The sequence below is a fragment of the Pseudopodoces humilis genome, chromosome 26 (genome assembly GCF_049639895.1).
Source record: "Pseudopodoces humilis isolate 2021_Gansu_Grassland_sample_001 chromosome 26, ASM4963989v1, whole genome shotgun sequence".
NCBI classification, from domain to species: Eukaryota; Metazoa; Chordata; class Aves; order Passeriformes; family Paridae; genus Pseudopodoces; species Pseudopodoces humilis.
Window position 1 is genome coordinate 3,298,208 of NC_142225.1, and position 26,197 is coordinate 3,324,404.

General features: G+C 47.0%; 1 protein-coding gene across 2 annotated transcripts; it reads left to right on the forward strand.

Annotated features, from left to right (window-relative positions):
- Positions 1-26,197, forward strand: ILRUN (inflammation and lipid regulator with UBA-like and NBR1-like domains). Of its 2 annotated transcripts, none has more exons than XM_005529367.3 (5): positions 1-219; positions 12,564-12,718; positions 15,932-16,129; positions 17,557-17,885; positions 25,333-26,197. In XM_005529367.3, the coding sequence occupies exons 1-5, from the start codon at positions 62-64 to the stop codon at positions 25,366-25,368; spliced, it is 876 nt and encodes a 291-aa protein (XP_005529424.1). In that variant the 5' UTR covers positions 1-61; the 3' UTR covers positions 25,369-26,197. The 2 variants fall into 2 exon arrangements, with proteins under 2 accessions (XP_005529424.1, XP_087923133.1); XM_088067007.1 differs by lacking the exon at positions 25,333-26,197 and adding an exon at positions 25,000-25,277.

Here is a 26,197-nt window from a genome sequence, read left to right on the forward strand (position 1 = left end):
CCCGCGCGCGCGGCGCTGAGGCGGCCCCGGCCCGGCCGCGGAGCCCCCGGGACCCCCGGCCATGGAGGGCATGGACGTGGACCTGGACGCGGAGCTCATGCAGAAGTTCAGCTGCCTCGGCACCACCGACAAGGACGTGCTGATTGGCGAGTTCCAGCGCCTGCTCGGCTTCCAGCTTAGCCCCGCCGGCTGCGCCTTCTTCCTCGACATGACCAACTGGTGCGGGCCCGGGGCCGGGGGGGGTGCGGGCGAGACGGCCTGAGGGGCTCGAGGGGCCGCGGGCCCGGCCCTCCCCCCGCTCGGTCGCCCCAGGGCCCCGCCGGGGCGGGGGGAACGGGCGGTGTTTGTGCTGGGCCCTCTGTCCCCTGCCCGGGCCGGGCGGGCGGCGCGGGGCCGGAGGCGGCTCCCATGGCAGTGGGAGAGCGGGACGGGGCCGGGGCGGAGGAGGCTGACTCTCGGCCCCAGCCTGGGGTGCGGGTTCGCTGGTTCGCCGGTCCAAGGGCCGCGGTCGGGGACGGGCTGTGGCGCCCCGACTTTGAGGCAGCTACGGAGGAAGGGAAATTGTGGCAGAAAGGCGCTGTAGGACCCTGGAAGCTGCCGCGGTGCACGTGTGAGAGTTACCGGGGTGTTTGGGGAAAACTCAGCGTCTGTCTGTGGACTGAGGGTCTCTCTAAATCTTTTGACTCTCGGGTGTGTGTTTGTCTTGATAAAGGCTCTGTGTTACTGCCCACGGAAAAAGTAGGCACGGGTTATCAGGGAAGCTGTAGCTCGAGAAAAACAGGGGAGCTATTTAGTATGAGGGTGAAAAACAGTAACTAGGAGTGTTCTGGTGCAGTGAGCCCAGGAACTGTAAAAAGGATGTTGTGGAGCAGCTGCTCTGCGACTCGGAGGGGTTTTGAGCCCTTGCACCTCTCAGCTCATCTCCAAAGTGTGTTCACCTGAAAGCTCTGCAGAATGGGGGCTGCAGGAGAGCAAACGAGTGCTGTGTGTTTCAGACATGGTGAAGAGCGACCACTTAGCAAAGCTCTGCTTAGAGATAGAACATCAAACCCAGAAACCTTGGCTTTGAAAACTGAAATCCAAGGGCAGGTCAGAATATCAACAGTTGGGAGAAAACTTGTGTGAATTGTTGAGCTTATAAACAGTGATAAGACAACTTCGTTGGCTTTTTGGATTTGCTTTTCCTTCCTAGGAAAGGAATTCTAGCGGCAAATAAGCATCTGCAGAAAGAGTAGGGGAATAGCAAGTAATTACTTGTGCTTTGTAAGCTGACACAATGTGAAGGAAGGTCTCGAGGAGTTCAGAAGTTTGGAAGAAACTATAGATTCCCAGCAGAAGATGCTTTCCCGTCTCATCTGTGTGTTGGTGATATGACTAAAACTGACACTGCACTGTAATCCTGGGGGTTCTGTGAGGTTCCTTGGGAGAGCAGGGAACAGAGCTGAACCTGAAAGTTACTCCTGAAGATGCTCTGTGTAGCCGGAGTGTTCCTGGTTTGTGCTGAAGCAGCTCTTTTTCATCCAGGAATATTGAATTCTTGTTTGAAATAACAGCATTTCAAATCCAGCCTCAGAACCAAGGGCTTTTTCAAATGTTAATTTCAATTGAAGAAGATCTAAAGTGGTTAAAATAGCCTTGATTTCCCAGCTTCAATCGTTTGGTTCTGAAAACATCGTTTTTCACATTTTTTCTGAAGTACTAATTGATAAGTCTTGTGGCTGGATGGGCATGTGCCTGTTGGGGTGGTGAGGTGTGTGTGCAAACAAACACGGGCTGGGACTGCTCTGAGAGGGCTCAGAGCCCGTGTGAGTGCCCATTCTCAGCCTGGCAGGGGCTGCTCCTTCTACCCCAGCTTAGTGCTGTTCCTCGTGCTGGTGTGTCCAGTTGTCAGCTTTGCCCTGTGTCTGTCCCACTGCCCAGCTCCCACCCCTTCCTGGATGGCCACAGGGTCGTTGGCCCTGCTGGGCTGACCCTGCACTAACCCTGCTGTCCCTCTGCAGGGACAATCAGGACACGTGTTCCTGTTCTGGAAGCACCTTTCCCATGTCATTTGAGGGGCCCTGTGCAATCTGCACTGCCCAGGTAATTCAGGTGCCCTACTAGGTTTGTCTTGTGTTGCCTGGGATTAGGGTCAGAACCTTCTGTCCTCCGAATAATTTGTCTTGATGACACTATCAGGTCACTTTTCCAAGTGTTAAAGGCATGGCACGTTCTTTCAGGAATGATCCTTCTGTATCAGGATTGATGTTCACCTGCAGGAAATAGTGAGGGAGCTCATAGTGGAGTGACAGAAGTGCACACATTGGGTATTCCAGGTTCTCTGTAGCAGTGTCCCATGTGTGAGTTAATTAACAAAGGCATAAATAGTTTCACTAGAACTTGTTCCCAGATGTGAAAGCTGCTCTTTGGCAATAACTCATCTCCAGATCTGCAGTTCCGTCCCCACTTTGTGTCTTTCATGTACTGTAGGGAACATTCAGAGCTTAATGTGCTTTGAAAGACTGTTTCCAACAGCATCATTAGTAATTGTGGTCAGAGGATTTACAATACTGCTGGAATAAAGGAATTATTTTTAAATAGCTTGTTTGGCCAATCTGGGGAGAAAAATCAGTGGCTGAATGGGGAGGAATACCTGTAAGTAGCCTCTAAAAGTCTGTGTCCAGTTCCCAGGAATGCCCAGTGCCCCTTCAGACCTCTGTCAGGCTTGGGCAGTGCTAAGGAACTGCCAGTTGGCTTTATTAACTGCTGCAGAAATGCTTTGGGTTGAACATACGCATCCAAAGTTTCAGAGCTTGTTCCTTGATCTGCAGGAAATACAGGTTGAACCCTTTGACTTTTCATGGTATTTATTGAACACTTTCCTAGAGTTCTGTCTGTTTTCTGTGCTGACTCCTTGCCTTCCTGTTGCATAAATCTGATTCCTGAGATCGTGCAGTACATTCCCTAGTAGCAGCATACACCATCCTTTACCAAGAAAGTCCAAGAGGCTTTACCATTTAGTTATTCATTTTCCATTCAGAGAGGCTGCAGAGGGAGAGGCTGAGCTTTTGCTTTCAGCCTAAAACCAAAAGTGAACTTCTGTATTCAAAAAGCAGAACAAAAAATGAAATGTTTTGGTGCTGAAATGTTTCTTCCTTGGGAGGAAACTCTGGGCAGTGGAGCCGGGAAGGCATTTTGCTACTGTTACATCCAGGATCAAACCCCTCTCAGTTACCTTGGCTCTGCTCCCTCCCCTCCAGATGTTGGGCCCCACCACAGGTGGGAGGGAAGGGACCCGTGGGAGAGAGTTTTGTGGTGGCAGTGAAGTCCCACGTGTTGCCTGCAGCTCCACAGTGATCTGCGAGATGGGCAAAAGTGGGTCTGAACCCCTTTGGCTTTGGCTCGCCTTCACAGGAGCTCCTGGAACTCCATAAAAGTAATTGGATTCCTCTAAAGCTGGTGTGGAAATTGTATTGGGACAAGAAAAAGAAATTATTTTCTTTTAATTGGAGTGTGTGCCAGCTTTGTGGGTGAGAGGCTTGGAGCTGCTTTAATTTCATGAGAAAGTGAATTAGTTTGAAGTAGCTAATGGTGGTGGATTTAAAATCCATATTTTAGTGTAGCTGGCTCAGACATTCCCAGTTTGGAAGAACAAATGTATATTTCAATAATTTACATGTGATATTTCTTTACATTCTCTTTTTAGCTCTTGTTTAGAAAGCTGAATTTTTATTAGTGCAGTAGGTGTGATACTTAATTGAAATGTGTCAGGTAATGATGGTTTCCATTGTGTGTGGGGGGAAAAAAAGCATTATTGTAATAAAGCTTTTTGGATCCAGCTTTAGGTAAAAAGGTCATTATTTGTAAGGTTGTCAGATCTCTTCTGGAGGTCCTTGTGTTTTTTCATCTGTTTAGGAGAATTTATAGCTGTGTCATGGTTTAACTAGTACTCCCTAGGTGATGTTTTGCATGAAGATAAGTTTATCTCTGAAAATACCACAGAAATTTGCACTAGAACCTTGTTCTCTTTCATGTCAGGTGTGAGGCAGTTCTGTGCTACAATTGCCTTGTAGGTTCACATTTCCATCCCTGTGGGTGGGGCTGTTACAAGTTTTTATATCCAGTGAAACACCTGTATTGCCCAGAAGTGCATGTACTTAATTTGGTTTAGCTGATAGGGGTTTAATTGCTTTTCGCATGACTTATATGAAGTGTAGGTGCTACTCAGAGAAATATTTGAGGTATATTTGTGTAAGAAGTCACGACACTCAGAATTTAATAGAACAGACCAAGTGAACCAAGAGGATTCACTCACACAGGATGTTTCCCACAGGGGCTCACACCAGCATTGCTCCTGATTTTTAACCTCGGGTGTTTGCAGACATCTGCAGCGTGCAGGTGTCCTCTGAGAACAGATGTTTGGGCTACTTTTCAAACTGGATCTTTGTTCTGACAAATGTGAGGAAAACTTCCCCACTGCTCTGTATAGACCTCGAGCTCAGTTTTGACATCCCTTCCCTTTGGTGGGGAATCCTTGTATCATGGAGGAGGCAGGAAACTGAGACCTGATTCTACAGATAAATCATCCTTCCCTGGGGATGCCTTTGGATTTTCATTCCTCACCCAGCATCCGTGGGGCAGTGACAGCAGTGGCTGGGAGTTCCTGTTCCTTTGGTTCTCGTCATCGTTATCAGGTGACAGATACCAGAGTCCCATGTTTTTTCTGTGACTCAGTACATGTTTATCGAGCAATCTGTGTCTTGGTTTGACTCTGGTCAGGTTAATATTTGTTTATGGTGACCAGCTGGGCCAAATCTGATGAGAAGGGTTGCCTCAAAACATTGATGGGGTGTTGATAAGCTTTAGTAGGGAAGAAGGAAGCTGAGGCTTTGGACTTGATGTCCATCTTACTCTAGCCCAATTGGTGACACACTGTCCTCACAGGCAGAAATGGCACCCCAGAAGCAGATCCGATGGTTGCTGGTGTGCTGTCACCAGGGTGTCAGGACAGTATGGGGAGCTCTGCCGATTGTGACAGGTGCAAGGTCATATACACCCTTGGGTTGGGGAGGGAAAAGAGATTTTCAACTGTTCAGTCTGTTGTGGCTCACTTGAGACACAGTGGATGTCTCTTAGTGCCTGTGAACTGTCCCAGACTGCTGCCTCTTTGTGTCCACAGCTGTCTTCTAATGCTACTAAAAATAGCAACATTACAGAATTAAACAATTTAAAAATATTTTCTTAGAAGCTTTTATCTAGTGCGTAAAAAAACCCCAGACCCACACCTTTTGTCCAAAGCAACTCAAGTGTTTGATCTGATTATATTGAATGAAATCTAGACTCTAAAGAAATTGTATTTATAACTGTGGAACATACTATAATTGTGCTCCAAGGTACAAAGCATTGAAAAATTGGTGCCTGTGGCATGAAAGCATAAGCAGGTAACTGTAGCAGAATTGAGAGTTGGGTACAATATAGTTTTGATCCAGCCGGACTCTGCCTTGCATGCCCCAACTTGTTCTCAGACGGTTTCTGTAGCTTAATCCCCCATCACTTTCCTGCAGACACTTACAGATTGGTAACATAGTTTGTGCGGAGGAATTGGCAGTTGCAGAATCTCCTGTATACTGGCAGCTCTCAATGATTTTCCACTGAGAAGAGCTGTTGCCTGTTTGCAGTGGCAGCTCCTGCTGGGACATTCTTCGGATATTTTACCCCCCACTTAAAGCTGCTGGGACCAACTGCTTTGGGAAGGCTCAGCTGCTAGGGATGGTTCTGGTGGCTCCTGCTTGTAGCATCATTATTGTGGTGATTTTTTGGGCAACGGGTTGTGCTCAGGTGCTGTGCTCAGCCCTGTGCAGGTATCTCAGGAAGGTTTCAACAGCTCCTGTTCATGTTTCTGTGCACATTCAAGCTGCTCAGGGAAAGTGAGTTGATGGTTTGGTGCTTTGAGGACACTGTGCCTCTCCTGTGGGTTCTCAGTTTCTCTCCTCATGCTGCCCCTGCAGACACCGGATTGCTTCTGTCACCACAGGTTTCTGTCTTATTCCTAGAACGCTCCACTGTGGAACTGCTGCTTTCAACTGAGACAATAAAATGTTTTTCTGTGTCTTCATGTGAAAAAATACATAAGCTTTAAATTAGCCAGATCTTCTCCCCGCCCCCCCTTCGCTTCAGCTGTGTAAATTCAGCTTAAAGCTTTCAGCTTCCCTCAGTGGTCTTTTTCCATCATCAGACATCTTCTAAGGTACTTTCCCAACTTCATATATAGAATTCAATGCAACTTTAGTGTAAGAGGGGTCAAGAACGAACAGAAATTTTGCTTTCTGAAATTCTGTCTGCTGAAAGATATTCACTGATTAAAATTCCAGCCCTTCAAAACATCTTGAGACTTTGCACTTAATTGACATGTGTCATCCCTATTGAACGTTTGAATTGAAAGCTCCAGGTAGAAGTGCTTCCCTGCAGCATGATGTGCATGTCTCTTCCCCCACCCCCTTTGGCCTTGGAGTGAGGCATCTCTTGCTTCAGGAGCAATAGGAGCTGTTGCAGACATCCCAGCCTCAAGTATCAGCAGTCCAGGATTGGTGGATCCAAGAGCTGGGGTGAAGAACATCCAACTAAGATAGTGGAAATTAAGAGACAAAAGGGGTTTCCTCACTTGAATGTCTCCCGTATGTGTTTTTAGTCTCTCCCCCCTGTATCATGTGGAGAAGTTCCATTATTTGGGAGTGAGAAACTGTCCATCTGCTGCACTATTTCTTTTTGTTTTTAACAATAGACACCTTATGGGGTGCTGTGGTGCCTGGTTACAGACTGCATTTGGAGAGTGAGAGGAGGTCTGGGAAGGTGGGGACTTGAGTTACAGAAGGAGTCTGAGGTGTCCTACACCACATGTTCTGTGCTGGAGATTTTATTGGGCTGTTTAGCAGTGCCCAGTGTCTACATTGCCTATTTCAAGGAGATGTCACCTGAGTTGCTTGGCTCATGACAAAACACTGCACCCTGTGAGTGCTGAGGGCACCTGCCTGGCTCCTCCCACCCTCCACGGGGATGGACCTTGGCACCTTTCTTATAATGACCAAGTCCATTTGTTACCTAATAAATATTGCTGGCTGTCTCTGCATGGCCTGAGGGCTGCATCCCATCTAAAATTCAAAATGGAAGGTGTCACTGCAGGGAGCATTCTCTCCGTTGTGTTCTCCAACAGCTCAGGAGAAGGAGTGTTCCTCAGGAGCAGGCCATGGTGGGTGCTGTGCTGTGGGCAGGAGCCAGAGAGAGGGAAATTTGCAGGCTGGATTTTGAGCCTAAGCTGTGATTTGATTTGATTTGATTTTTTACCCCCCAAAAATCTGTTATTTTTTAAAAAATTACATGTTTTTCTTTGGCTCTCTCATCAAGTAACGTGACAATATATGAAATCTTGCAGATTCCTGTAACATTTATAGTGCAAATTCTAATGTCCCTCTTCTTGTATGAGCACTTGCTTGTACTGCTTTTCTTCCAAGATACTGAACTTCTCTATGCTGAAAGAATTCTCCATATTCTGGGGAGCAGAAGGGTCTTGGGCCCATGCCATGCTTTGCTTGAGGCCTCAACAGCCTTGGTCCTTCACTGTCTTCAGTCTCCTAAAAAAGTCTGATACAATTAATTAAAAGACAATTTCCATTTACCCATATGCTGCTAGTTGTTTGCAGGACAGGGAGGTTGTGTAAGGATGCCTCGAGTTTGTGAACTGATTTGGAAGAGTTTCTTCTAATTTTGAACACTGAATTACTTTAATTAATTAATGACTAAGTATATTGGTTTAACATAACAAAAGGCTGTCTGGAAAAAACAGGGAAGGGAAAAGAAGGGCTCAAGATGAGCCACCTCTTTGCTATCACTTAAGAGTTGTTAAGAGATGTTGACAGAGCTATTAGCAGGAAAGTTTTAACTTGACTATTGTAATTTAGCTCCTGAGGCTTGAAATGAAGCAGCAGAGTAGAAGGATTGATCTGAAAAGGAACACTTTGGTGTTGTGTGGGAAAAGCACTTGACACCCAAGGGTTACCAGATGCTCTTGGAGAGGAAGGAGTGGGATACCCAGTTAGAGTGGATTTGGTTGATGAGGTGGAGCTACAACCTGTATTTACTTCCTACTCCCCTCTTTCTTTCTGGAATCTTGTTCTTAGGACTAAAATTGAGCAGGGTGCTGCGTCCTGGGCTCACCTCATCACTGGGGTGACTTGTGACTGCAGGCTTTTCCCAGGAGTTAGGGCTTGGATCCTGTCAGACCTGCTCTGTAAGTGTGCCAGGGCTACAAACTGCTGTGGTCCAGGACTGCTCTAAAAATGGAAAAATTGCTTCATTTTGGGAATGTAAGGAGGTCCTGAGACCTGGAGGGCCCTGTGAAGAAAGAGCTGCGTGGCCTCTCCTGTAATTATGAGAGCTCAATCATGTCAATTACACTGGCTGGATTTGCAGAGTTGTTTGGTTTATAATAGTAATTTATCTCCTTTGGCAGAGAGCAGAGGGTAGTAAGTAGTGTGGTGTAGGTCACACTGAAGAGTGAAATCAAGCAGGCAGGTATGTGTGAACAGAAGCCTTTAGATGATAACTGGACCTTCTGAGGGCTGACCTTTGTGTCTGTCCCTGCAGTGTCTGCAGCTGGGGCTGTGCAGTTACAGCTGGACACAAGGGTAAAGACCTAAAAAAAACCCCAAATATCTATTTAAAAATAGAGAAAATTCAGGGGCTTGAGTGTGTTTGCCCTAATGCATCTCTATCAGTAGGGTCACATTTGGCTGTGGGCTGTGCTGTGCCTGTAGCAGAAGGGTAAGTGCAGGGTGTGCTGCTTGGGCTCAGCTGCCTGCACACCACCAGACTGCAGAGAGTTCACCTCTGCAAGTGGCATTTTCCCCAGAGTGCTGCCCTCCAACTTCGGGTTTGTTTGTTGTTTTTTTTTTTTTGGGATCTTGGGGGTTTTGGGACACGGGAGGAGGGGGGGAGCACTGTCTCTTGCGGAGAGGAGTGGGACAGAACCCGTGGTTGTGCGAGCTGAGAGTACAACTGAGGTGTGAGCTGGGGGTGCCTCTGGCACAGAGTGTGGCCGCTGCTGCTCCGGCCCTGTCTCCTGGGGTTGTCTGTGTCAAAGAACATGAACTCAAGGCAGATTTGCTTTGTCATCCTGACTTTGGCTTTTGCCACAGTGAATGTCTCTTCAGTTTCTGGAACCTTCTTTTTAGTTCTCTACTGGGAAGTCCAAGAGGTGTTGAAACACATAGAAGGGCTCACCCCAAACATCCCCCATCACACAGGTGATGTGGTGGGAGTGGAGAGGTGGTTTTGGGAATATTTGATGACAAATGGGGTAAATCTGTTTCCAGCATGCGTTGTTCTTCAGTTAGTTTTTAACTCAGTGCTGCAGAGGGGTGTTGTTGTTTCCCAATGGCAAAGCGCACTGAAATATGACCCCGGGATGGGAGTGCTGGCCCCAGGCCTATGTGCACAAATAGCCCACTACCTTCTGAGACCTGTTTGCAGCCCAGCAAGCAAACACAGCCTGGTTGCCTCACAAAGAGTTGCAGTAGAAGTCTGCCCCTCAGAGCTTTAATTTTTTCCTCTCAGTGTCAATAAAACGTCAGTACCACTGATTCCAGAACCATCACTCACAAGATGTTGTGGTCCGTCTGAAAATGTAGTTATGTAGTAGTGGATTAGGAAGAGAAAGAAGTGCATTGCTGTCTTTTGTATCTCTTACAATACAAATATCTTTTGCCTTGGATTGCTGTACTACAGGAAGAAATCCTAGTGCAAACTAAGCTCCAGCTCATGGTGTTAGCTGGGTGAACGAGCAGGAGTCTCTTGGCACAGCCCTGGTGTGAGTTATGTAAATCTTGTGCAGTGTATAAGCAACAGGCGGTTGGTGACGTAAAACTAAGCATTTGTCTCTGTTTACTGGCTAATGTGACATGGCCCCTTCCTGCAGCATTTGACTGAGCTGGCGGGATTAGAGCCCTGACACTCCTAAGTAGAAAATGCCTCAGGCTGAATAATGGTTTCTGCTCTGGAATTCAGAGTTCTGGCCACAGCATGGGACCCGGTGGCTCCCGAGTTGGACCAAAGTCCATTCGGCACAGATGGCAAAGGTCTGGCTGTGAGGCTGGGATTGCTGAATTGCTGATCAATCCCCTTGGCCATGTTGTGCAGGACATTCCTCCAGTGCCTCCTTAGCAGAATGTCAGGAACTCCTGTGACTCACACAGTGATTATCTGCTGGCTGCTGGTGCTGTGATGGATGGATTGATTGCAAAACTGGTGGAGCTCTTTGGGTCCTCTCCCAGTGCGGCTCTACCACCTGCTGTTGCCCCCCCCATCAGCTGCTGCACTTTGGGTCCCCTGAGTTTTCTGTGAGGAGAAAGTGACACTGCTCCCATGCAGTTCAGATTTTATCCAGAATGTCTGATTTGAATGTTTTTTGCCATGAACACTGTAGGAATTGAACAGGAGGCAGTTTCTTTACTCACTGTTTCAAGCCTCTTTCCAGCTGGCAAGCAGCCCCACAAAGCCCTGTGTTTGCTCTTGCTCAGGGTCACACTGCAAATGTTTCTCTTGCTTTCACCTTGGCTCTCTGACTCGGACACATGACACCCCACCACTGTCCAGCCCTTCAATATGTCACTGTGCCCACACAGAGCAGCTTCTGCAGGGCTTTGGTTTTAGGTGGTGGTTCCTAGTTCCTGAAAACTTGTTTTTGGGGGTTTTTCTATCCTGCTCAAAAAAGCAACACAGATTTCTGCAATCATGAATAAAAAAAACAGTTGTTACACCCATTGCATTTGGGGAGATTTTACTCATCTCCATTCTCACAGCACCCACTCAAAACATGTAAATCAGGGCCATAACCTCTCAGACATGTACAAACAGAGGAATTACATGACTTGCCAAACACTTATGTAATGACTTAATAGTATATCGTGGAACTCAGCTAAGGCTCATGAATCCTCTTCCTGCCTGACTGTTCCTCTTCTCACATTAATTATCATGAATTGTAGTGTTGTAGTTGATAGCCTGAAATGTATCTTTTCCCATCTTTTAGTTGTAATTCCCCCCCAGCTTCTCTTTCTCCTGTTTACCTGGCGTCAAGTTACCATGGTTACTGAAGTTTCTCTCCTCAGCCCCACGGCGAGAGGCCGGATAGAGTAAAGAGAGGACCCCGCTGGCATTTCCAGCTGCTTGAAGTTTCTTTAGCCCAGGAAAGCACGGGGTTGGGAGAAGAGAACTCTTCTTTCCTACACGGAAGTTTGTAACTTTTTCCTGTCCCAGAATGCCTGTGAGCTATGGAAGCTGAGAGGGCATGCTTACCTTGCCTTCCCTTTCTTTCCCCCCTGTGTTGCCAGGAAACCAGGCCCCCCCTCTCTCCCCCTCTGCCCCTCTGTATAGAATACTCCCACACCTTTGTGGGCATTTGAAGAAGTTAGTGTCTGTTATTTTTTATCTTGGCGTGTGTAACCTTGATTTGTAGAAAGTTTGTAAAATGTACTAACTGAGAAAATAATTGGTTCCCTCTCTGATGTTCCCTCCCTCCGAGAAACCCTGTTAAAAGAGACCCCCCAAACCCCAAATCCTTTGTCTCTCATCCTTTGGATTCCCCTTCACAGAAATAAACTGTGGAATGCAAACCAGAGAGAGAGTCCCCCCCTGATTTCTTTACTCGCTCTATAGACTTGGATTCTTGAAGAAAATCAGTGAACCCCACAAACATAAGCTGGCTCGAAACTCGAGTGAAGAGAAACCTCATCACTGAGCTAGCCGGGCCACACTCGAGAAGATCGAGTCATTGTAGCTACACTGTGGCTCAGGAATCAATAGCATGGTGACTTTATGAATGTCCCTAATGTATCACAGACTTGCACTGTCATTTATCTTTATTCAGTGAGAACTCTTGACTCAGGTGGTAAGTTCCTGTGAGTTGTGACTACCCAAAGCTGAGCAGGCACTTCATTGATGAATAAACAGTTTGTACCTGATGGTATGTTTCAAAAACAGTGAGGCTGGAGTTATTATCTGTAGCTACTGGTGCCCTTTGGCTCTGAGAGTTATGAGAAGAGTGTTCTTTGTGTTTTGTTCCTCTTGTGCTCCTTTTGGACCTTTTGTGCCAAAATAAAGTGGAGAGATTTGGTTGGTCCTTTTGAAATTAGCTGAGGTAACGAGCTTCTTCTGGTGAAGGAGCTGCCCAGCATTTGCCTCCTGTGGCATAGCTCTTCTTTAGATGTCTCCTGAACTGTTCAGCAAGTTTCATAAAGAACTGTTGGAGCAGAGGTCTCCAAGACTTGTAAGTTCCAAGATTTCCAGGGAAAATAGAAGCAGAGTAGAAAAGTGATCTAAACCAGTGTCCATGACAAGAAAAAGTGCTGTATTTTGAGCTCTGTTATCTTGGAGAATCCACATGCAATAGAGATAAAGCTTTTAAAAAACACATGAGCAGCAGAGTTATTACAGTCGGGATGTTTTTTGCTGAACTGTTCAGGATGACATATGACCTGTGCAATGGGTCTGACCCACCTGTACTTCAGGTTGTAATGTGCTTTTTTTCTTTCCAGGAATCTACAAGCTGCCATTGGAGCCTACTATGATTTTGAGAGTCCAAATATCAATGTCCCCTCAATGTCGTTTGTGGAAGATGTCACCATAGGTGAAGGAGAGTCCATCCCTCCTGATACCCAGTTTACAAAAACGTGGAGGATACAGAATACAGGTGAGGCATTGGGACTGCGGCAGGTGCTGGGGTCCAATGGGAGGGATTCTGGCTTGTGGCAGGAAGCTTGCGTGCACTCACCTGAGCTGGAGGCACCCTGAGGTGCTGCCAGCCCATGCAAGTTCCCTTTCTTGGGTTGGCACAAACATTTTGTGGTGGGATGTGCAGCTTGGTCAGATCACCAGTCTTGTTCCTCGTGCCACCACACAAACTAACTCTAGGAAACTTGCAGACAAACAAGGCAGTCACACAAGGGTCATGTGGCAGGTCCACTTTGGGCCCAGTTACCTTTTCACATTCTGAGAGGATGCAGGGCTGGAGAGATCACATTCCAGTTTGAAATAAGTCAAAGAAGCGACTGGGATCCAGGAAGTGAGGCTGGGCAAAGTGCATTCCCGATGCTTGATCTGGTGGGATGCAGTCAGAGAGGAAAATGAGATCCATGGATGTGAAGGAGTCCCTTGTCCTCAAGCAGTGCGGTGATGGGATGTTGCATGAGCATTTAAAATTGTGTGCCTGAACTTAGTTGACCTGCTTGTACTTGTGTGAGGGAGAACAATCCCACACCCCGAGGTGTTGGGAGTCATCACGAGTCCAGTTCAACTGTCTCAGTATGTCTGCTTGTGGATAGCTGCAGTGCTTGGACTGCAGCTTGGAATATCCACACTAAAACCTAAGAGTAGGTTTAACACACTGAAAATCTAAGAGTATTTCTATAGAGGGGATGTTTAAGAACACTGATTTATAGAGAATGTGTTCTAGAGGAAGGATTTCATATTCCAGTGTACTTTTTCTGCCTCCTTTTGTTTAGAAGTACAATGAAAGGGTGACATGTAGAATTTGCTTGAAACTCCAGTACTGTGAAAAGTTGTATGGCAGTTTTTTATAACTGTCCCAAATACAGCTCTTAAAAATCTAGTAAGTGTGATAGGTCTTGTTTCTCCACTCTTAGTGTCCCAATTTTTGTGTGTGATGACTACACCTCTATCTTGGGCCCTTCCAACTCCTCCCTTCCTTGTTCCTCTGATGTGCCATTTCCTGGATGAGAATTCAGCCTTAATTTAGCATCCTAGTTCAGGGGATGTTTCACTTTCTGAAATCCTGAGTCTTCTAAAATGAGGGACACAAGCTCACCTTGACTTAGGATTTCCTGATGAGGCTGACATGTTTTGGCTTCTGTGTGATTTGAACTTGGCTTGTCAGACCATCCATCTGTGCCCTAACAGTGGTGCTGGAGGCCAGGGCTTGGTACAACCACACTGCTGAGGGTTAGTGAAGTGCAGCTTCACATGGTGGTTATGACTGTGGTGTGTGAGGAGGACTGCAGCATTTGAAAATCATTCTTTGATTTAATTAAGGTATAGTATCAAAGGGCTGTAGTGTTTCCAGATAATATCTACTTGTTAGGCAGATAACTGAAGCAGCACCAAGGTTTTTAACAGCTCTACAGGAGTCCTTGATTACATGACTTCAGTTCTAGAACACAAAATACCTGAGGCGTGTGTCACTGGAGCGTTGCAGGTCTGATGAGTGTGACAGGCAAAGCTCAGAGATTCAGTTTGAGGCATGTGAGCTGTGAGCTCAGTTCAGTCAGGTTCTCATATGTGTCAGTAAAAAGCAATGCACTGCTTTGGTACCTGCAGGACAGTGCTGCCTTGTCTAATAAAAGAGCAGTTTGTGTAGTAGAACCATGGCTGAAAGAGCAGCAGGATTTAACAGCCTGGCTTCCTCTCCCCACTCTGCCCCCAGCTGCTGCTGGCTCTGCAGGACACTCTGCAATTTATCATCTCAGAGATGAGTGTACTGAAATAGAATGACATAATCATAATTTCATTTTATGAGGCTTATCAGTTGCAGTGTTCTAGGCACCTTGCAAGCCTAAAGCCATTAAACCTGATAAAAATCACATAAATAATTTAAACTAAACCATGTTGCTGAGCTGCCAAGCTCTGCAGATGAGGCTTCATGCTCAAGTGCCCCACGCCCCAGGCCGAGGTCAGCCAGACACCCAGCTCCTCTTTCAGAGCCCTGCTCTCTCAGCAGCTTTCCAGCTGTACTGGTACGTCCCCCACGCCGATTATCCCACTGCACTCATGCACATCCTGCTCTCCCTGCAAGGCTGTGAATTCCACAAATAAGGACTTGACGGGAAAACCAGTCCTTGCTGTGTCTTCACTGGAGTATTAAATTAGCAGGCAAGCTGTTGCAAAGGATGGTCCTCGAGGTAACCTGAGGTCAGAGCAGCCTCCAGCACGCTCGCCTCAGACCAGACAGAGCAATTCCAAGTTTCGTGGTGGTTCAAGCTTTCCATAGCCATTTCCGTCAGCCTCAGCTGAGCAGGAGGCGTTCTCAGTCCCTAGCTGAGTCATGTGACGTGACTGGGGAAGAGGCAAAAGAGAATTGTGCTAAACTGATTTTTCATGAGTCTCAGAAACACTTTTGCTTTCTGTCTGCCCCAGCACTTGTTATCTTTGGCAGCAGTGCCTGCATGCAGGAGCTGTTTTCTGTCTCTCTGATGGCCAGGTCATGCTGTTGGTCCCAGCGTCTGCAGTCCAAACATGGATCTCCACAGATAAATCGTGTGTTCACAACCCTTCCCACCTTTGCACAAGCCTGAGAACAGGGTTGGTGCAAGGACAGAAATAAATCCATTCAGGAAATAGTGCTGGCACTTCACTTACAGCTCAAACTATGAGTTCCTCTTGAGACTCCCAACAGGTTTAGAAAGAAATGAATCCCTGAGAGGACATGTTACCAACACTTTGTGTAAATAACAGGTATTTGATGTGGCATGGTTCAGGAGCTTCATGGAGGGAGGAAGAAATGGGGGCACACAACACAATCCTTCCCTTGTCTTTGCTTCTGGCCCTGGGGAAGGGAAGGTGTGTGTAGGTTAAGTTGTTTTTTGGGTTGGTTTGGTTTGGTTTTTATTAAAAGCTGTTACACTGTGACTTTGAGATTTTTTTTGTGTAACAAAGACATAGAGATTGCTCAAAGCGGAATTGTTCTGCTGGTCCCTAAATGCACTAGTTAAGCCTGCTCTGAAAACCAGGCTTCCTCAGCGTCCACTGCTGGTGTGTCCTGTGTATCTTGGTTTGCATTGACCGTCCAACAATTGCACAACTGTTTTAACAAGCAGGTTTCATCCAGTCTTACACAAACAAAGCTTTTCCTGGTGCACTGTCAGTAATTCTCTCGCCTGTCTAATCCCAGGGACGGAGGCGTGGCCCCCAGGGGTTTGCCTGAAGTATGTCGGTGGAGACCAGTTTGGCCACGTGAACATGGTGATGGTGAGGTCCCTGGAGCCACAGGAGATGGCCGATGTCAGCGTGCAGATGTGCAGCCCCAGCACTGCCGGAATGTATCAGGGACAGTGGCGGATGTGCACTGCTACAGGTCTCTACTACGGAGGTGAGCAGCCCCGTCCCAGCCTGCATCCCCACTGGGGACAGCAGGGACACCACGGGAGCAGATGTCTGCCAGTCCCAGGCCTAAATATAGAACATGCAGTGGAGGAAAACATCAAGGGAGCTGCTTTGTTGTCTTGGTCAGTGTTTTCTAAGCACTGGAACAAATTACAGGTTACATAAAACTCTGGAAAACAAAGGGATGTGCACAGTCCATTGGAAACTTTCCTGGTCGGTCCTTGCTGAGATTCTTTCCCAGTTTTCCATTGCTTAACGTTGTGAACTGCATATGAGCATAAAATAGTAGTGAAAACCTCATGTGAGAAGTTAATGCCCAGGGTTTAATGCAGAGATTTAGTGCATCCCCTGTGAGCTATTTCTCTGTTTAAAGAACACATTTGGCTATTTTGCCTGGTGCTTCAGCCTGGGCCTCAGACATCTGCCTTCAGTGCAGCCTTCTTCCCCTTTTCTGCTAGCTTTAGTTTACACTGAGAACATCTTCGTGTCTCTGTTGGCAGCTGGGAGTATCCCAAGTTTCAGGATCTGAGAGAGAGGTGTTGGCATATGGAGGCAAAAATACCAGTGCCCATAAGGAGAGGGCTGCTGGCAGCACTGTCACTGCCACACGGCTCTTCAGAGTCTAGGGGACCCAGTGTGTCCCTGAGGGATGGGCAGGGATATCCCCATGCAGGTGGGACAGCCTGGCCAGTTTGTGTTGCTGGTCCCATGTGCTCACGAAGCCAAAGGTTTCTCAGGGTTTCTAGAGGGTTCCCAGCCCCAGACAATGGGAGATGTCCCTGCATTGCCATAAGTTGTCACTTCTGCCAAAACATGACCTGAAGATTGAACCCCTTTGGCTGCCAAGTTCTGAGTCCGAGGGACGCTCCCCCTGTAGCTGAGCTGGTGGCTTTGCTGGCGCGGGCCCGGAATTTCGTCCCGTTTTAGGGCGGGGCCCGGTGGTGCCAGCCCGGGGCGGCACAGGGGCCGCAAGGCCGGGAGAGAGCGGCAGAGGGCGCTGCGGGGCCGCTCCAGAGCCGCCTCTGGGGGGGTGGGGGATCACTGGTGGGTGTGGGTGTGCACAGAGGGGTCAGTGGGGGTAGGTGTGTACAGTGGGGCCAGTGGTGTGTGTGTGTACAGTTTTCAGTGAGGGGCGGTTGTGCAGGTTGTGCACAGTGGTGTGTACTGGGGGTCCTGACCCTGGTGGGGTGTGGGAGTTCCCATAGCAAGTCGTGTGCCCCTATGAATTTTAGTTCCTAAAATTCAAACTGCTGATCCCAGGCCTGTTAAGCTGGGGGCAGTGGAACCAGTACTGCTGAGGCTTTCTAAAAACATGCTTTAACAATACTGTAAAGGATGGAATTAATTTGCTCATTCTGACCCTTTTTCATAAACTCCCATCTAGTGACAACCCAAACATGTATCTTTCCGCAGATGTCATCTGGGTGATCCTCAGCGTGGAAGTTGGAGGACTTCTGGGTGTCACACAGCAGCTGTCATCCTTTGAAACAGAGTTCAACACGCAGCCACACCGCAAGGTAGAAGGAAACTTTAACCCATTCGCCTCTCCACAGAAGAACAGGCAACCAGATGAAAACAACCTAAAAGACCCTGGGGGTTCCGAGCTAGGCACGATCAGCAAAAACACATGGGGGCCTGCTCCTGACCAAATCGAACAAGATCAGAATGGACTGTCACAAAACTCTGTAAATCTCTCCCCCAGCAGTCACTCGAACAACTTGTCGGTAGTGACGTACAGTAAGGTAGGTGCCCTGGGCGAGCAGGAGAACGGGTAGGGGAGGAGCCTGGCAGATGTGTAATTGCTCTTCCTTCCAAACTGCAAAGCCCTTTCCTTCTGCTTCTGCCAGACCTGCTAAGGAAGGTTCTGAATTTGACTGTCAGACTCTGCCAACTCCTCATGTTATATTAAAATATTTTTTGCCTCTGATAGACTACCAGATCCACCTTTTTGTTTTTGCTTCAAGTCCTTAAAATTAATATAACCTTGTTTGGGTGCTGTAACCACAAGTGTCCGGAGCCTGCTCCGGGTGTGTGTGCAAATAAGTCAAAATATCTCTCTAGATGTGTCCTGAGTTTGACATAATTTTGAACAGAAAACAAACAACCACACCCTCAAACTTCAGATTAGCCAGATAACTTCTTTTTAGCTGGTGTGGGGAGACTACAGAGCTCACCATTTGATCCCAGAAGCTGCCTGCAGGAACAATCAATCAAAGGACTGTTCCTGTCTGTGTCCTTGTCTTGTTCATAATTGTAGGTGACTTTTAAATTATCTTTACTTTAAATCTCTCTCAAAAGCTTGCTTGGTGGATGCCATATGAGTCTGAGTGATATTTTGACTGTTTTTATTTGCTTGTGTGTGAAATATGAATTGCAGGATTATTTACAATTCAGAATCCACCTGTTAATGCAGCAGTATGTGTAGGTGTGTACTGTCGTATGTCAAACTAGTTTGATTTTTAAAATCCTTTAAAAATGCTTTACTGTACTTTGAGCAGGCTGTGTAGGACAATAACACTTGCTTGCTGAATGACTTAATAAAACCCTAATGTTAGTTCACCTACAGCACTTTAGTTCCTCCCTGGATGACCTGCCTGTCCTGTGCCAGTGGATCTTGTTTAGTGACCTTTACCCCAGGGCTGTGCATTTTTTATGGCCAGCGCACATGGGGTGAGCCAGACTGCCCCCACTTAGTGCTCCCAAACACCATCACTGGGACGGCTCCTGCTGCCAGGTTCTGCTCATAACAGTGGAGTGGATGGCTTGGGAAGGGATGAGCTTTAAGTGGAACCCCACCTGAAGTGGCAGTGCTGAAAGTCTCTGCTTTAGTGCCTGCATGGTGGGGTCATGGTGCTCCCTGAGGGGCCGGGTTGGGACTGGCTTCAAAGAACATGGGTGTGAGGAACCGGAGCCTGTGGCAAGGAGCAGCTGTGCTGTGAGACAGAAGCCAACAGGAGAGTGAAACACCACCTGAGGTGTCACTAGATTGAAGTGAGCTAGTTTAACTGGTAACCCAGAGCTCCGTGCTCTGAGAAAACGGGGATGGTTATAATATATCCCCAAACACAGGGCAGGTGACCTTTCCTCCCCTTTTTCCTGGTTGTTTTGGGGTTGTTTGTTGTTTGTTTCTTTTTGTATTTGCAGAATCTTCTTGGGTGGATTTGAGGTGGATTGTCTGAGATTAAAGCAGACATGTTTGCTGGCTTCAGAAGCAACAAACTTCATGGTCCTTTTTTGGTTGGGGGTGGGGGATATAGAAAAGCTACTCGATTTTTGGGTGTTTTTTCTCTCTACTGCAGTTCTTTTTGTTTGTGACATACTAAGATAAAATTACTTTATTTTTTGGAGGCTCTTCTGGGTAGGTCTGAAGATCGGAGTCCTGTTCCAGCCTTGCCCATCCTGCCTGGGGCAGGAAGTTTTCTGCCACAGACCCAGTATTCATATTGGTTCAATACTGGTTCTGTAGTAAACAAGTTTGAGGGAGCTGGACATGGCCAGGTGAACATTACCCCCTGGGGAAAAAAAGATGCAGTTTTGTTTGTTTTTTTCCCTTTGTGTGCATGGTTCCCCAGCTGGGGATGCTGCTGGAGCAGAAAAGGGGTTGTTAGAGGTGATGTCAGGAGTATTGAATTACCTTAGGAACAGATGGAGCTCCAGTACCTGTTGAGAAAAGCTCTACCTGCCTATCTTCTCCACATCCCCAGGGGATCTCACCAGTACTCTGCTGCTGCAGAGGAGAAGGAAAACTACTGCATTGGGAGTTGTTGCCCTGTGATTGAATATTGATGTGAAAGGCTTTATTTCAGGTTCTAGAGCAGACAGAAGAGCACTGTGGGTTGGTTAGGCAGTGGCACAGACTCCAAGATTCCTGGATTTTATTTATCTTCGGTAGGGCCTCTGATATTTTTGTCTCTTTTCATGTACCTGGGAGAGGGAGGGAATCCCCAGTTGTGTATGACAGGCCATTTGGTGAGTGAAGGAGAGGATTCAGGTTCAGTTAAAATGTTGAAAAAAGCCTGTGTCCTGTATTTAGAAGTAAAATAAGCCCTTAAATATTTCTCAGATGACTGTGGAGGCTTCCTCTGCTGACAGACACTGGGGACACCCAGTCATGCAGTGCATGAGACCATAAAATCTTGGAGATAAAACGAGCAGTTTCTGGCATCTGCAGGTGTAAAACATACTCAAAGCTGCCAGACCTTGTTGGAATTAGTTCTCCCTCTGGTGCACTGAGCAGGTGTGACTTGTCCTCTAGAATTCCCCATTGGAGTCAGGATTGTGGCGACGCTGATGTGCCATCTGCTGCTGGGTTAGACAAGTACAGCAGCATTTCATACCTGGAAACATTCAAAATGCTTTTATACAGCAGCAGAGTGTGTGGTTTGGGTGTCCTAGGGAAAAACAAACAAAACCAGACACAGAATTCCCTGTAAGTGGGTAAGATGAAACCTCTGTCATGGTTGGAACAAGCTATGTGCCCTTTATTCCTGCTATGGCACCCACCTCCCTGGGGCCCCCTGCCCACCTTCCACACACACTGCGGGGAGGCTGCAGGCCAGGGCCTGTCAGGGCTTTGCTTGAGGCATGTTGTTGTTAAATCTGTTCCCAGTGGAGTTTTTGCATGTTCTTAGATGTAAAGATGTGCCTAAGTGCAGGATAGGATGCCCAGAAATCCCTGTCCACAAATACTTTATTCTCTGTCAGTTGCTTTCTCTGGAGATCTGAGGTTGATACAGCTTCCTCCAATTTACTCCTGTCTCATAGCAACCCTGCACAGTCACTGCTGCTCTCTTGTGACTGGCTTTTCCATTAAAAGCCCAAGATCCAGTCTTACAGTGCCTGGGAATTAGAGTTTAGTTGCTTAACTGGGGATAGAAATGTACATGTTTCCATGTCTGGGAAGATCAGAAGTGAATAGCCATATTCTGACACGTAGATTGTACTTAACATCTCTATATAAAATCCATAGATCTGTATCTAAACCTGCTGCCCAGATGAATTGAGGAATCACTTCTCTCTATGTCATGCAGAAAACTGCACCTGGAGGTTGTGATTCAGCAAAGATTTGCCCAGACAGGACACTGGGCATCATCCCCACCATAGCAAATGGTGCCTGACTGTCCTGGTCACTGCTCTTCAAAGCCCAGTAAAACAGAAACATATTTGGAGTTCACAGCTTTAAAATCTGAACTTCTTTTTTCCTGCTGTGTTTATGCTCCTCATCTCCCTCTGTTTTGTGTGGAGCTGAGCTACTTGGCAGCTTTCTGTACATAAGAGGAAACCAACCCTGTGTCCTTGGAGCCTTTAACTGGCTTCCACTCTCTGAGCTTAAATGTTTGCTTCTAGAGCCATGCTTCTCCAAAACCAGGGCCTCCAATCTGCAGATTTTTGGAGTATCCCTGTAAACTTTAGACAGAAATACTTTTACTGGAAACTGGGCATTAGACTGTCTTTATGCATGAGGATGATGCCCCAAAAATGTTTGCATCCATGGAAGAGAGAAGCTCCTTCCATCCAGGCATCTGGGCTTCACACTGGGCTGGTCACCGTGTGGTTACATCCATTTAGACACAGCGGGAGAATGTTGGAGCTCCCACAACACTGCAGCCTGGGCTGGACTGGCACAAGCTGGTTTGCTTCTCCAGTGAGAGATCGGTGGTTTGGGTGCTGCAAGTCAGTTTATCCATGAAATCCATGTCCTTCCTGACTGTGGGAAGTGCCAGATAATCTGATTTCAGCCCATCTTTGCTCCACTGCAGTTCAGCAGAGTTCCTGTTGTTTATCCTGGCCCAGCAGCACATCAGGGAGTTGTGCATGGGAACTCAATCAGGTCCCTGAGCATTGCCACCTCCTTACCCATGGGCACCTGAACCAGCCCTGCCAGTGCCTGCTCCCAGAAGGTCCTGAACTTCCTGGTGGTCTCCCAGCCACGCCATGTTTGCACAGCATGCATGGAATAAAACACAAGTGCTGGATGCTTTGTCCTCTGTTTGTGCTCAGTTTACGTAAGCAAGGTTGGAGCAGCGTGGGGTAGGAGTGGCCTGAGGGGATGGGGACCAGCAGTGTGGGCTGGGGCCACTGTCAGTGTCCACTGGGAGATTCCTGTATTGTTGTGCAGCTGTGCATCCACCTCCTGTCCCTGGAAGTGTACCTGCATTGGTGGTGACTCAGTCACAGAGGTGAAATAAAGAGCTGTCTGAAAGCCTGTGTGTGATGGTTTATGAACACTTAATCCTCACTTTGTTCTCAGCACAGGTACCTCAGTTTACAGAGCTCAGTATTCACAGAGGGTTTTAACTTAACAAAACATCTCATTTCCCTTCTAGAGGCACAAGTCAAATGATAATTTATACCAGTAGTTGCCATGCAGAGTCTTTGCTTGGAAAATCTCAGTCCTGTGTTGTCACACGCTGGTCTGTGTGAAGAGCCAGTGCTCCAAACAGTATGTGAGCAGTTACTTCTGGGGAACATTCTGGAAGAACTGAATTTGCAAATCTGCAGCTGAGCTTTTCATAAAGACAGTGATCCCACTTGGAGGATAGACGGGAATGCACCAAAAATAGTGGAAATAATCCTTCCATTGGAACAACTCGGAAAAACTGCAGTTGTCTGCAGAATTATTTTTGCATGTTTATGATCTAAAATGTTGCATAGAGGGGATAATTAGGCTTGAAAATGACATACAGAGGTTTGGTATTTGCATTGCAGCAGTAACTGAAGTTTTCTGGTGTCAAACCCTTACATTGTGTGTGGTGACTAAATGTCATGGGACAGGAGAGGTGGAGTCACCTGCACAGGGTCTGCAATACAATAAAGCAGCTCTCACTCAGCTTAAAGGTTTGAATGGGGTTCAATTTTGCCAAGTTCTTATGTCCAGTAATGAACCTTGGGTAGGTGAAATGCAGTGAAGAGCAGCAATTCCAAAAGGAAAGATTTGGAACTTTTCCATGGTGAAATTCCTTGCGTCAGGAGGAGCTGACCATGGTCATGGATTGTGGAACTGCTCTGGCATTGCCAGGGGAGCTCATTCCAGGGTGTCAGGTGTTCAGTGCAGGGTAGCAGGTGGTGCAGAGCTGTACATGCTGAGGAATCTCTTGTGCTGAGCTAAATTCTGGGTTTAACTGACACAGTTTGCATAATTGCATAGCTTTAAATTAGGTGCTCCAGAAACCAGTCTGTGGAGATCCAGAGGGTTTCCCTACAAACCAGCTCACGGTGACTTCACAGGCTCTCTGCATCCAAGAGCAAATGAGCTGCTCTGATGTCAGACTGAGGGTGGCTGACAGTTCCTTACACCACAGGGGAAGGCTTGTGGTCCCCCAAATTAAAGCAAGCCAGGTGGTTTTGCCTCTGGCATCCCCTGTGAGGTGACACAGGGTAAGGGACTCCCAGGGTGCTGCATCCTCCAGCAGAGGAGCAAGGGATGATTAAACACCTCCTGAGCTCGCCAGGCAGTGCCTCACACAAAGCCTTGTGTGCAGGTAGCTCAAAGATGAAGCAAATTCTGGCAAATGTGTCTGTACAGGTAATCGGCAGCAAATCCTGTTTTCCTCCTGCAGAATGCTAAGTACAATAGCTTAATCCCTGTGAGGTGAGACTGCTTGGGATCCTGTTTATACATTACTTTTCCTCTGTCCTTTTTTTGTGCACCTGCTCACACCACTTTTATGTTTCTCTCCTGCTTCTCCCCTTCCCCCTGTTTCAGTGAGTGTATTTTTGGGAATGTTGGATTTCTCAGTCTCTGGATTTTGATGGGAGCATCTCCTTCCTCATGTGAACTGCCATGCTGGAATCTGCTGGCCGTTTCTTTTGAAAAGCTTTACAAACTGGCACTGCAGCATATTCCTGGGGTAGAAGCGTGTTTGTTTTTCCATCACTTGCGTGTATTTCTGTCTGCAAACAGCAATTTCCACATTCCCAGTCTTTCATACTTCCCACGCAGTTCAGGAGATGTCCTGGTTAATTGTCTGCTGATCTTCCTCTCGGTTGGATTCTGAGAGCTGCTTCATTTTGCCATTTGCTTGTATTTACCACCTGATTATATCCCCAAGAATGAACTTTTTCTCTCCAGCTGTAGCAAGGTTACAGACTGTTCATGGCACTTCCTTCCTAGTCAGATCTGCAGCAGAGCTCTCCACCCTGGGGTTTGCCAGTGACGTTGATTCTTTACACAATCAGTGTTCCTACTCATGGCTCCACAGCCCTGGCTCTTGCAGTGAGGGGGTTTTAAAATTGTAGAACAGATAGGAAATGGTATTTCCTAGGAAATTTGCCCTGTTGAAGGCAGAGTAGTGAAAACTGAGGTCAGAGCTTCCTGTTCTGCTGGAACGGGAATGGTTTGGCTTCTCTCTGCCTTACCCAGAGTGTGCTGGGAAGAGCTGGACTGTGTTGAGAAGCATTTGCATAATGGCCTTCCAACTCTGCCATGAGATACAACAAGTTTTTCTCTCTCATCTGCCGCCTGACCTCAGTCAGTGTCTGGGTTTGTGTGGGGGTTGTACCTTCATCACAGACAAACTTCATCTCCTTGTGAGCTGGGGCATCCCTTGCTGCCCGTTGGTCTTTCTTCTGCTTCCTGATGAAAGCCCGGATAACTGATCCAGACAATAGAAGTTACAAAAGGAGTTCCTGTTAATTCGAGACCTGTGACTAGATTTGACATTTAGGTGACTCACTTCAGGATGTAAAGGAGGGAAATGGGTTCTGTAGGAAGCATTTTGGGGGTTTTGGTAAATACTCTGGTTGATTTCACTGGAGGCAAATGTGTACTGTCACCTTGAGAAGGCACACATGGCACTTGTGGAAACATGGATTTTTTTTTTTTTTTCTTGTTTTGTTTTTTTTTTTCTGGCATAGCCTCTTCCCTGGTTACAGCCCCATGTCTCTGGGACAGACTGGAGAGGCTGCAGGGCCTGGGCCTGCAGGTGTTGTAGCATCTATAGGGAATTCTGTTGTAGAAAACACAAGTTATTTTGTGACCATCACCTAAAATCATCTTACAGAGGTAAGTAGTGGCATCTGCCCTCTCTGGGGAAACCAACCCTGGACCATGTGATTTAAGAATGTCCTTGGAGCCACAGTGGGGTTGGTGGGAAGCCCTGGGCTGGGCTGGGCACTTTTTGGAGCTGAGCATTGAGCGTTTTGTTTCTTGTCTGTTGAAAATTGATTATGTCTCCAACTTTCTTTCAGGGTTTCCACGGTCCTTATCACTTCGGACAGTCTTAAAACACAAAAACACAAAACGGGTATCGACAAGACAAGAAAAAGCTGACTTTTGGGGGAAGGGAGGGGGATTCATGTGGCAGACAGACACAACGTGGATCCCCCTTCTCTGCCTCCGTGTTCTGGAAAAGAAGAAAAAACAAAAGCCCAGTAACTTAAGACTAGCTGTTTCCAGAGGAAAGTCCAAAACCTGAGTATGCATGTGTGACTGCTGGAGTTCAGAGTGGTATAAATGCTATGAGGAAGAAGAGACACCAACATTATGGGTTTTTAGAAATCATCTTCACACGTAATTAGGTAGCTTAAAAAGAAGTTTAAAAATGAAAATTTAAAAGCCATCTTTAAAAAAAATATTTTGCCTACAGAGCGGTTGTAGTTTGAGCAAATGTTTAATTTCTGTTTGTTTCTTGTTCTATTTTTTTGTTTGGTTTTTTTTCCTAAGGGACAGCGTGCATTTTCCCAGAATGTCCTGGTTTGCTGCCGAACGGGACTGGCTCAGCACCCGCTGGGGTTTGTGCAGGGACTGCTTCTGTCAGGCTTTTTTAATGCCAGGTTGGGTCTGCACCCAGCACTGCGTTTTTAACAGCATCTGCTGGTTTTAGTTACCGACTTTTTAATATTTTATTTCCTCTTTTCCTTTTGGTTTGGGTGTTGCTTTTAAGTTGTCCTGCGTGTCGTTGGGAACCACACTATGGACAGGTCTTGGTATCAGAGTTGGAGAGGGAGACTCTGGGACTTCTGGGATAACATGGAGGGCTCATCTCCCTTACCCTTTGTATATGAAGTACATATATACACACCCATGTTAATAAGAAACTGATTTATTCAAGTT

Bases quoted from the DNA above. Each gene is read 5' to 3' on its own strand.
- ILRUN (XM_088067007.1), top strand. From the start codon at position 62: ATGGAGGGCATGGACGTGGACCTGGACGCGGAGCTCATGCAGAAGTTC. The intron at 220-12,563 runs GTGCGGGCCCGG...TTTTCTTTCCAG, and splicing joins TTCCTCGACATGACCAACTG to GAATCTACAAGCTGCCATTG. The intron at 16,130-17,556 runs GTGAGCAGCCCC...ATCTTTCCGCAG, and splicing joins TACAGGTCTCTACTACGGAG to ATGTCATCTGGGTGATCCTC.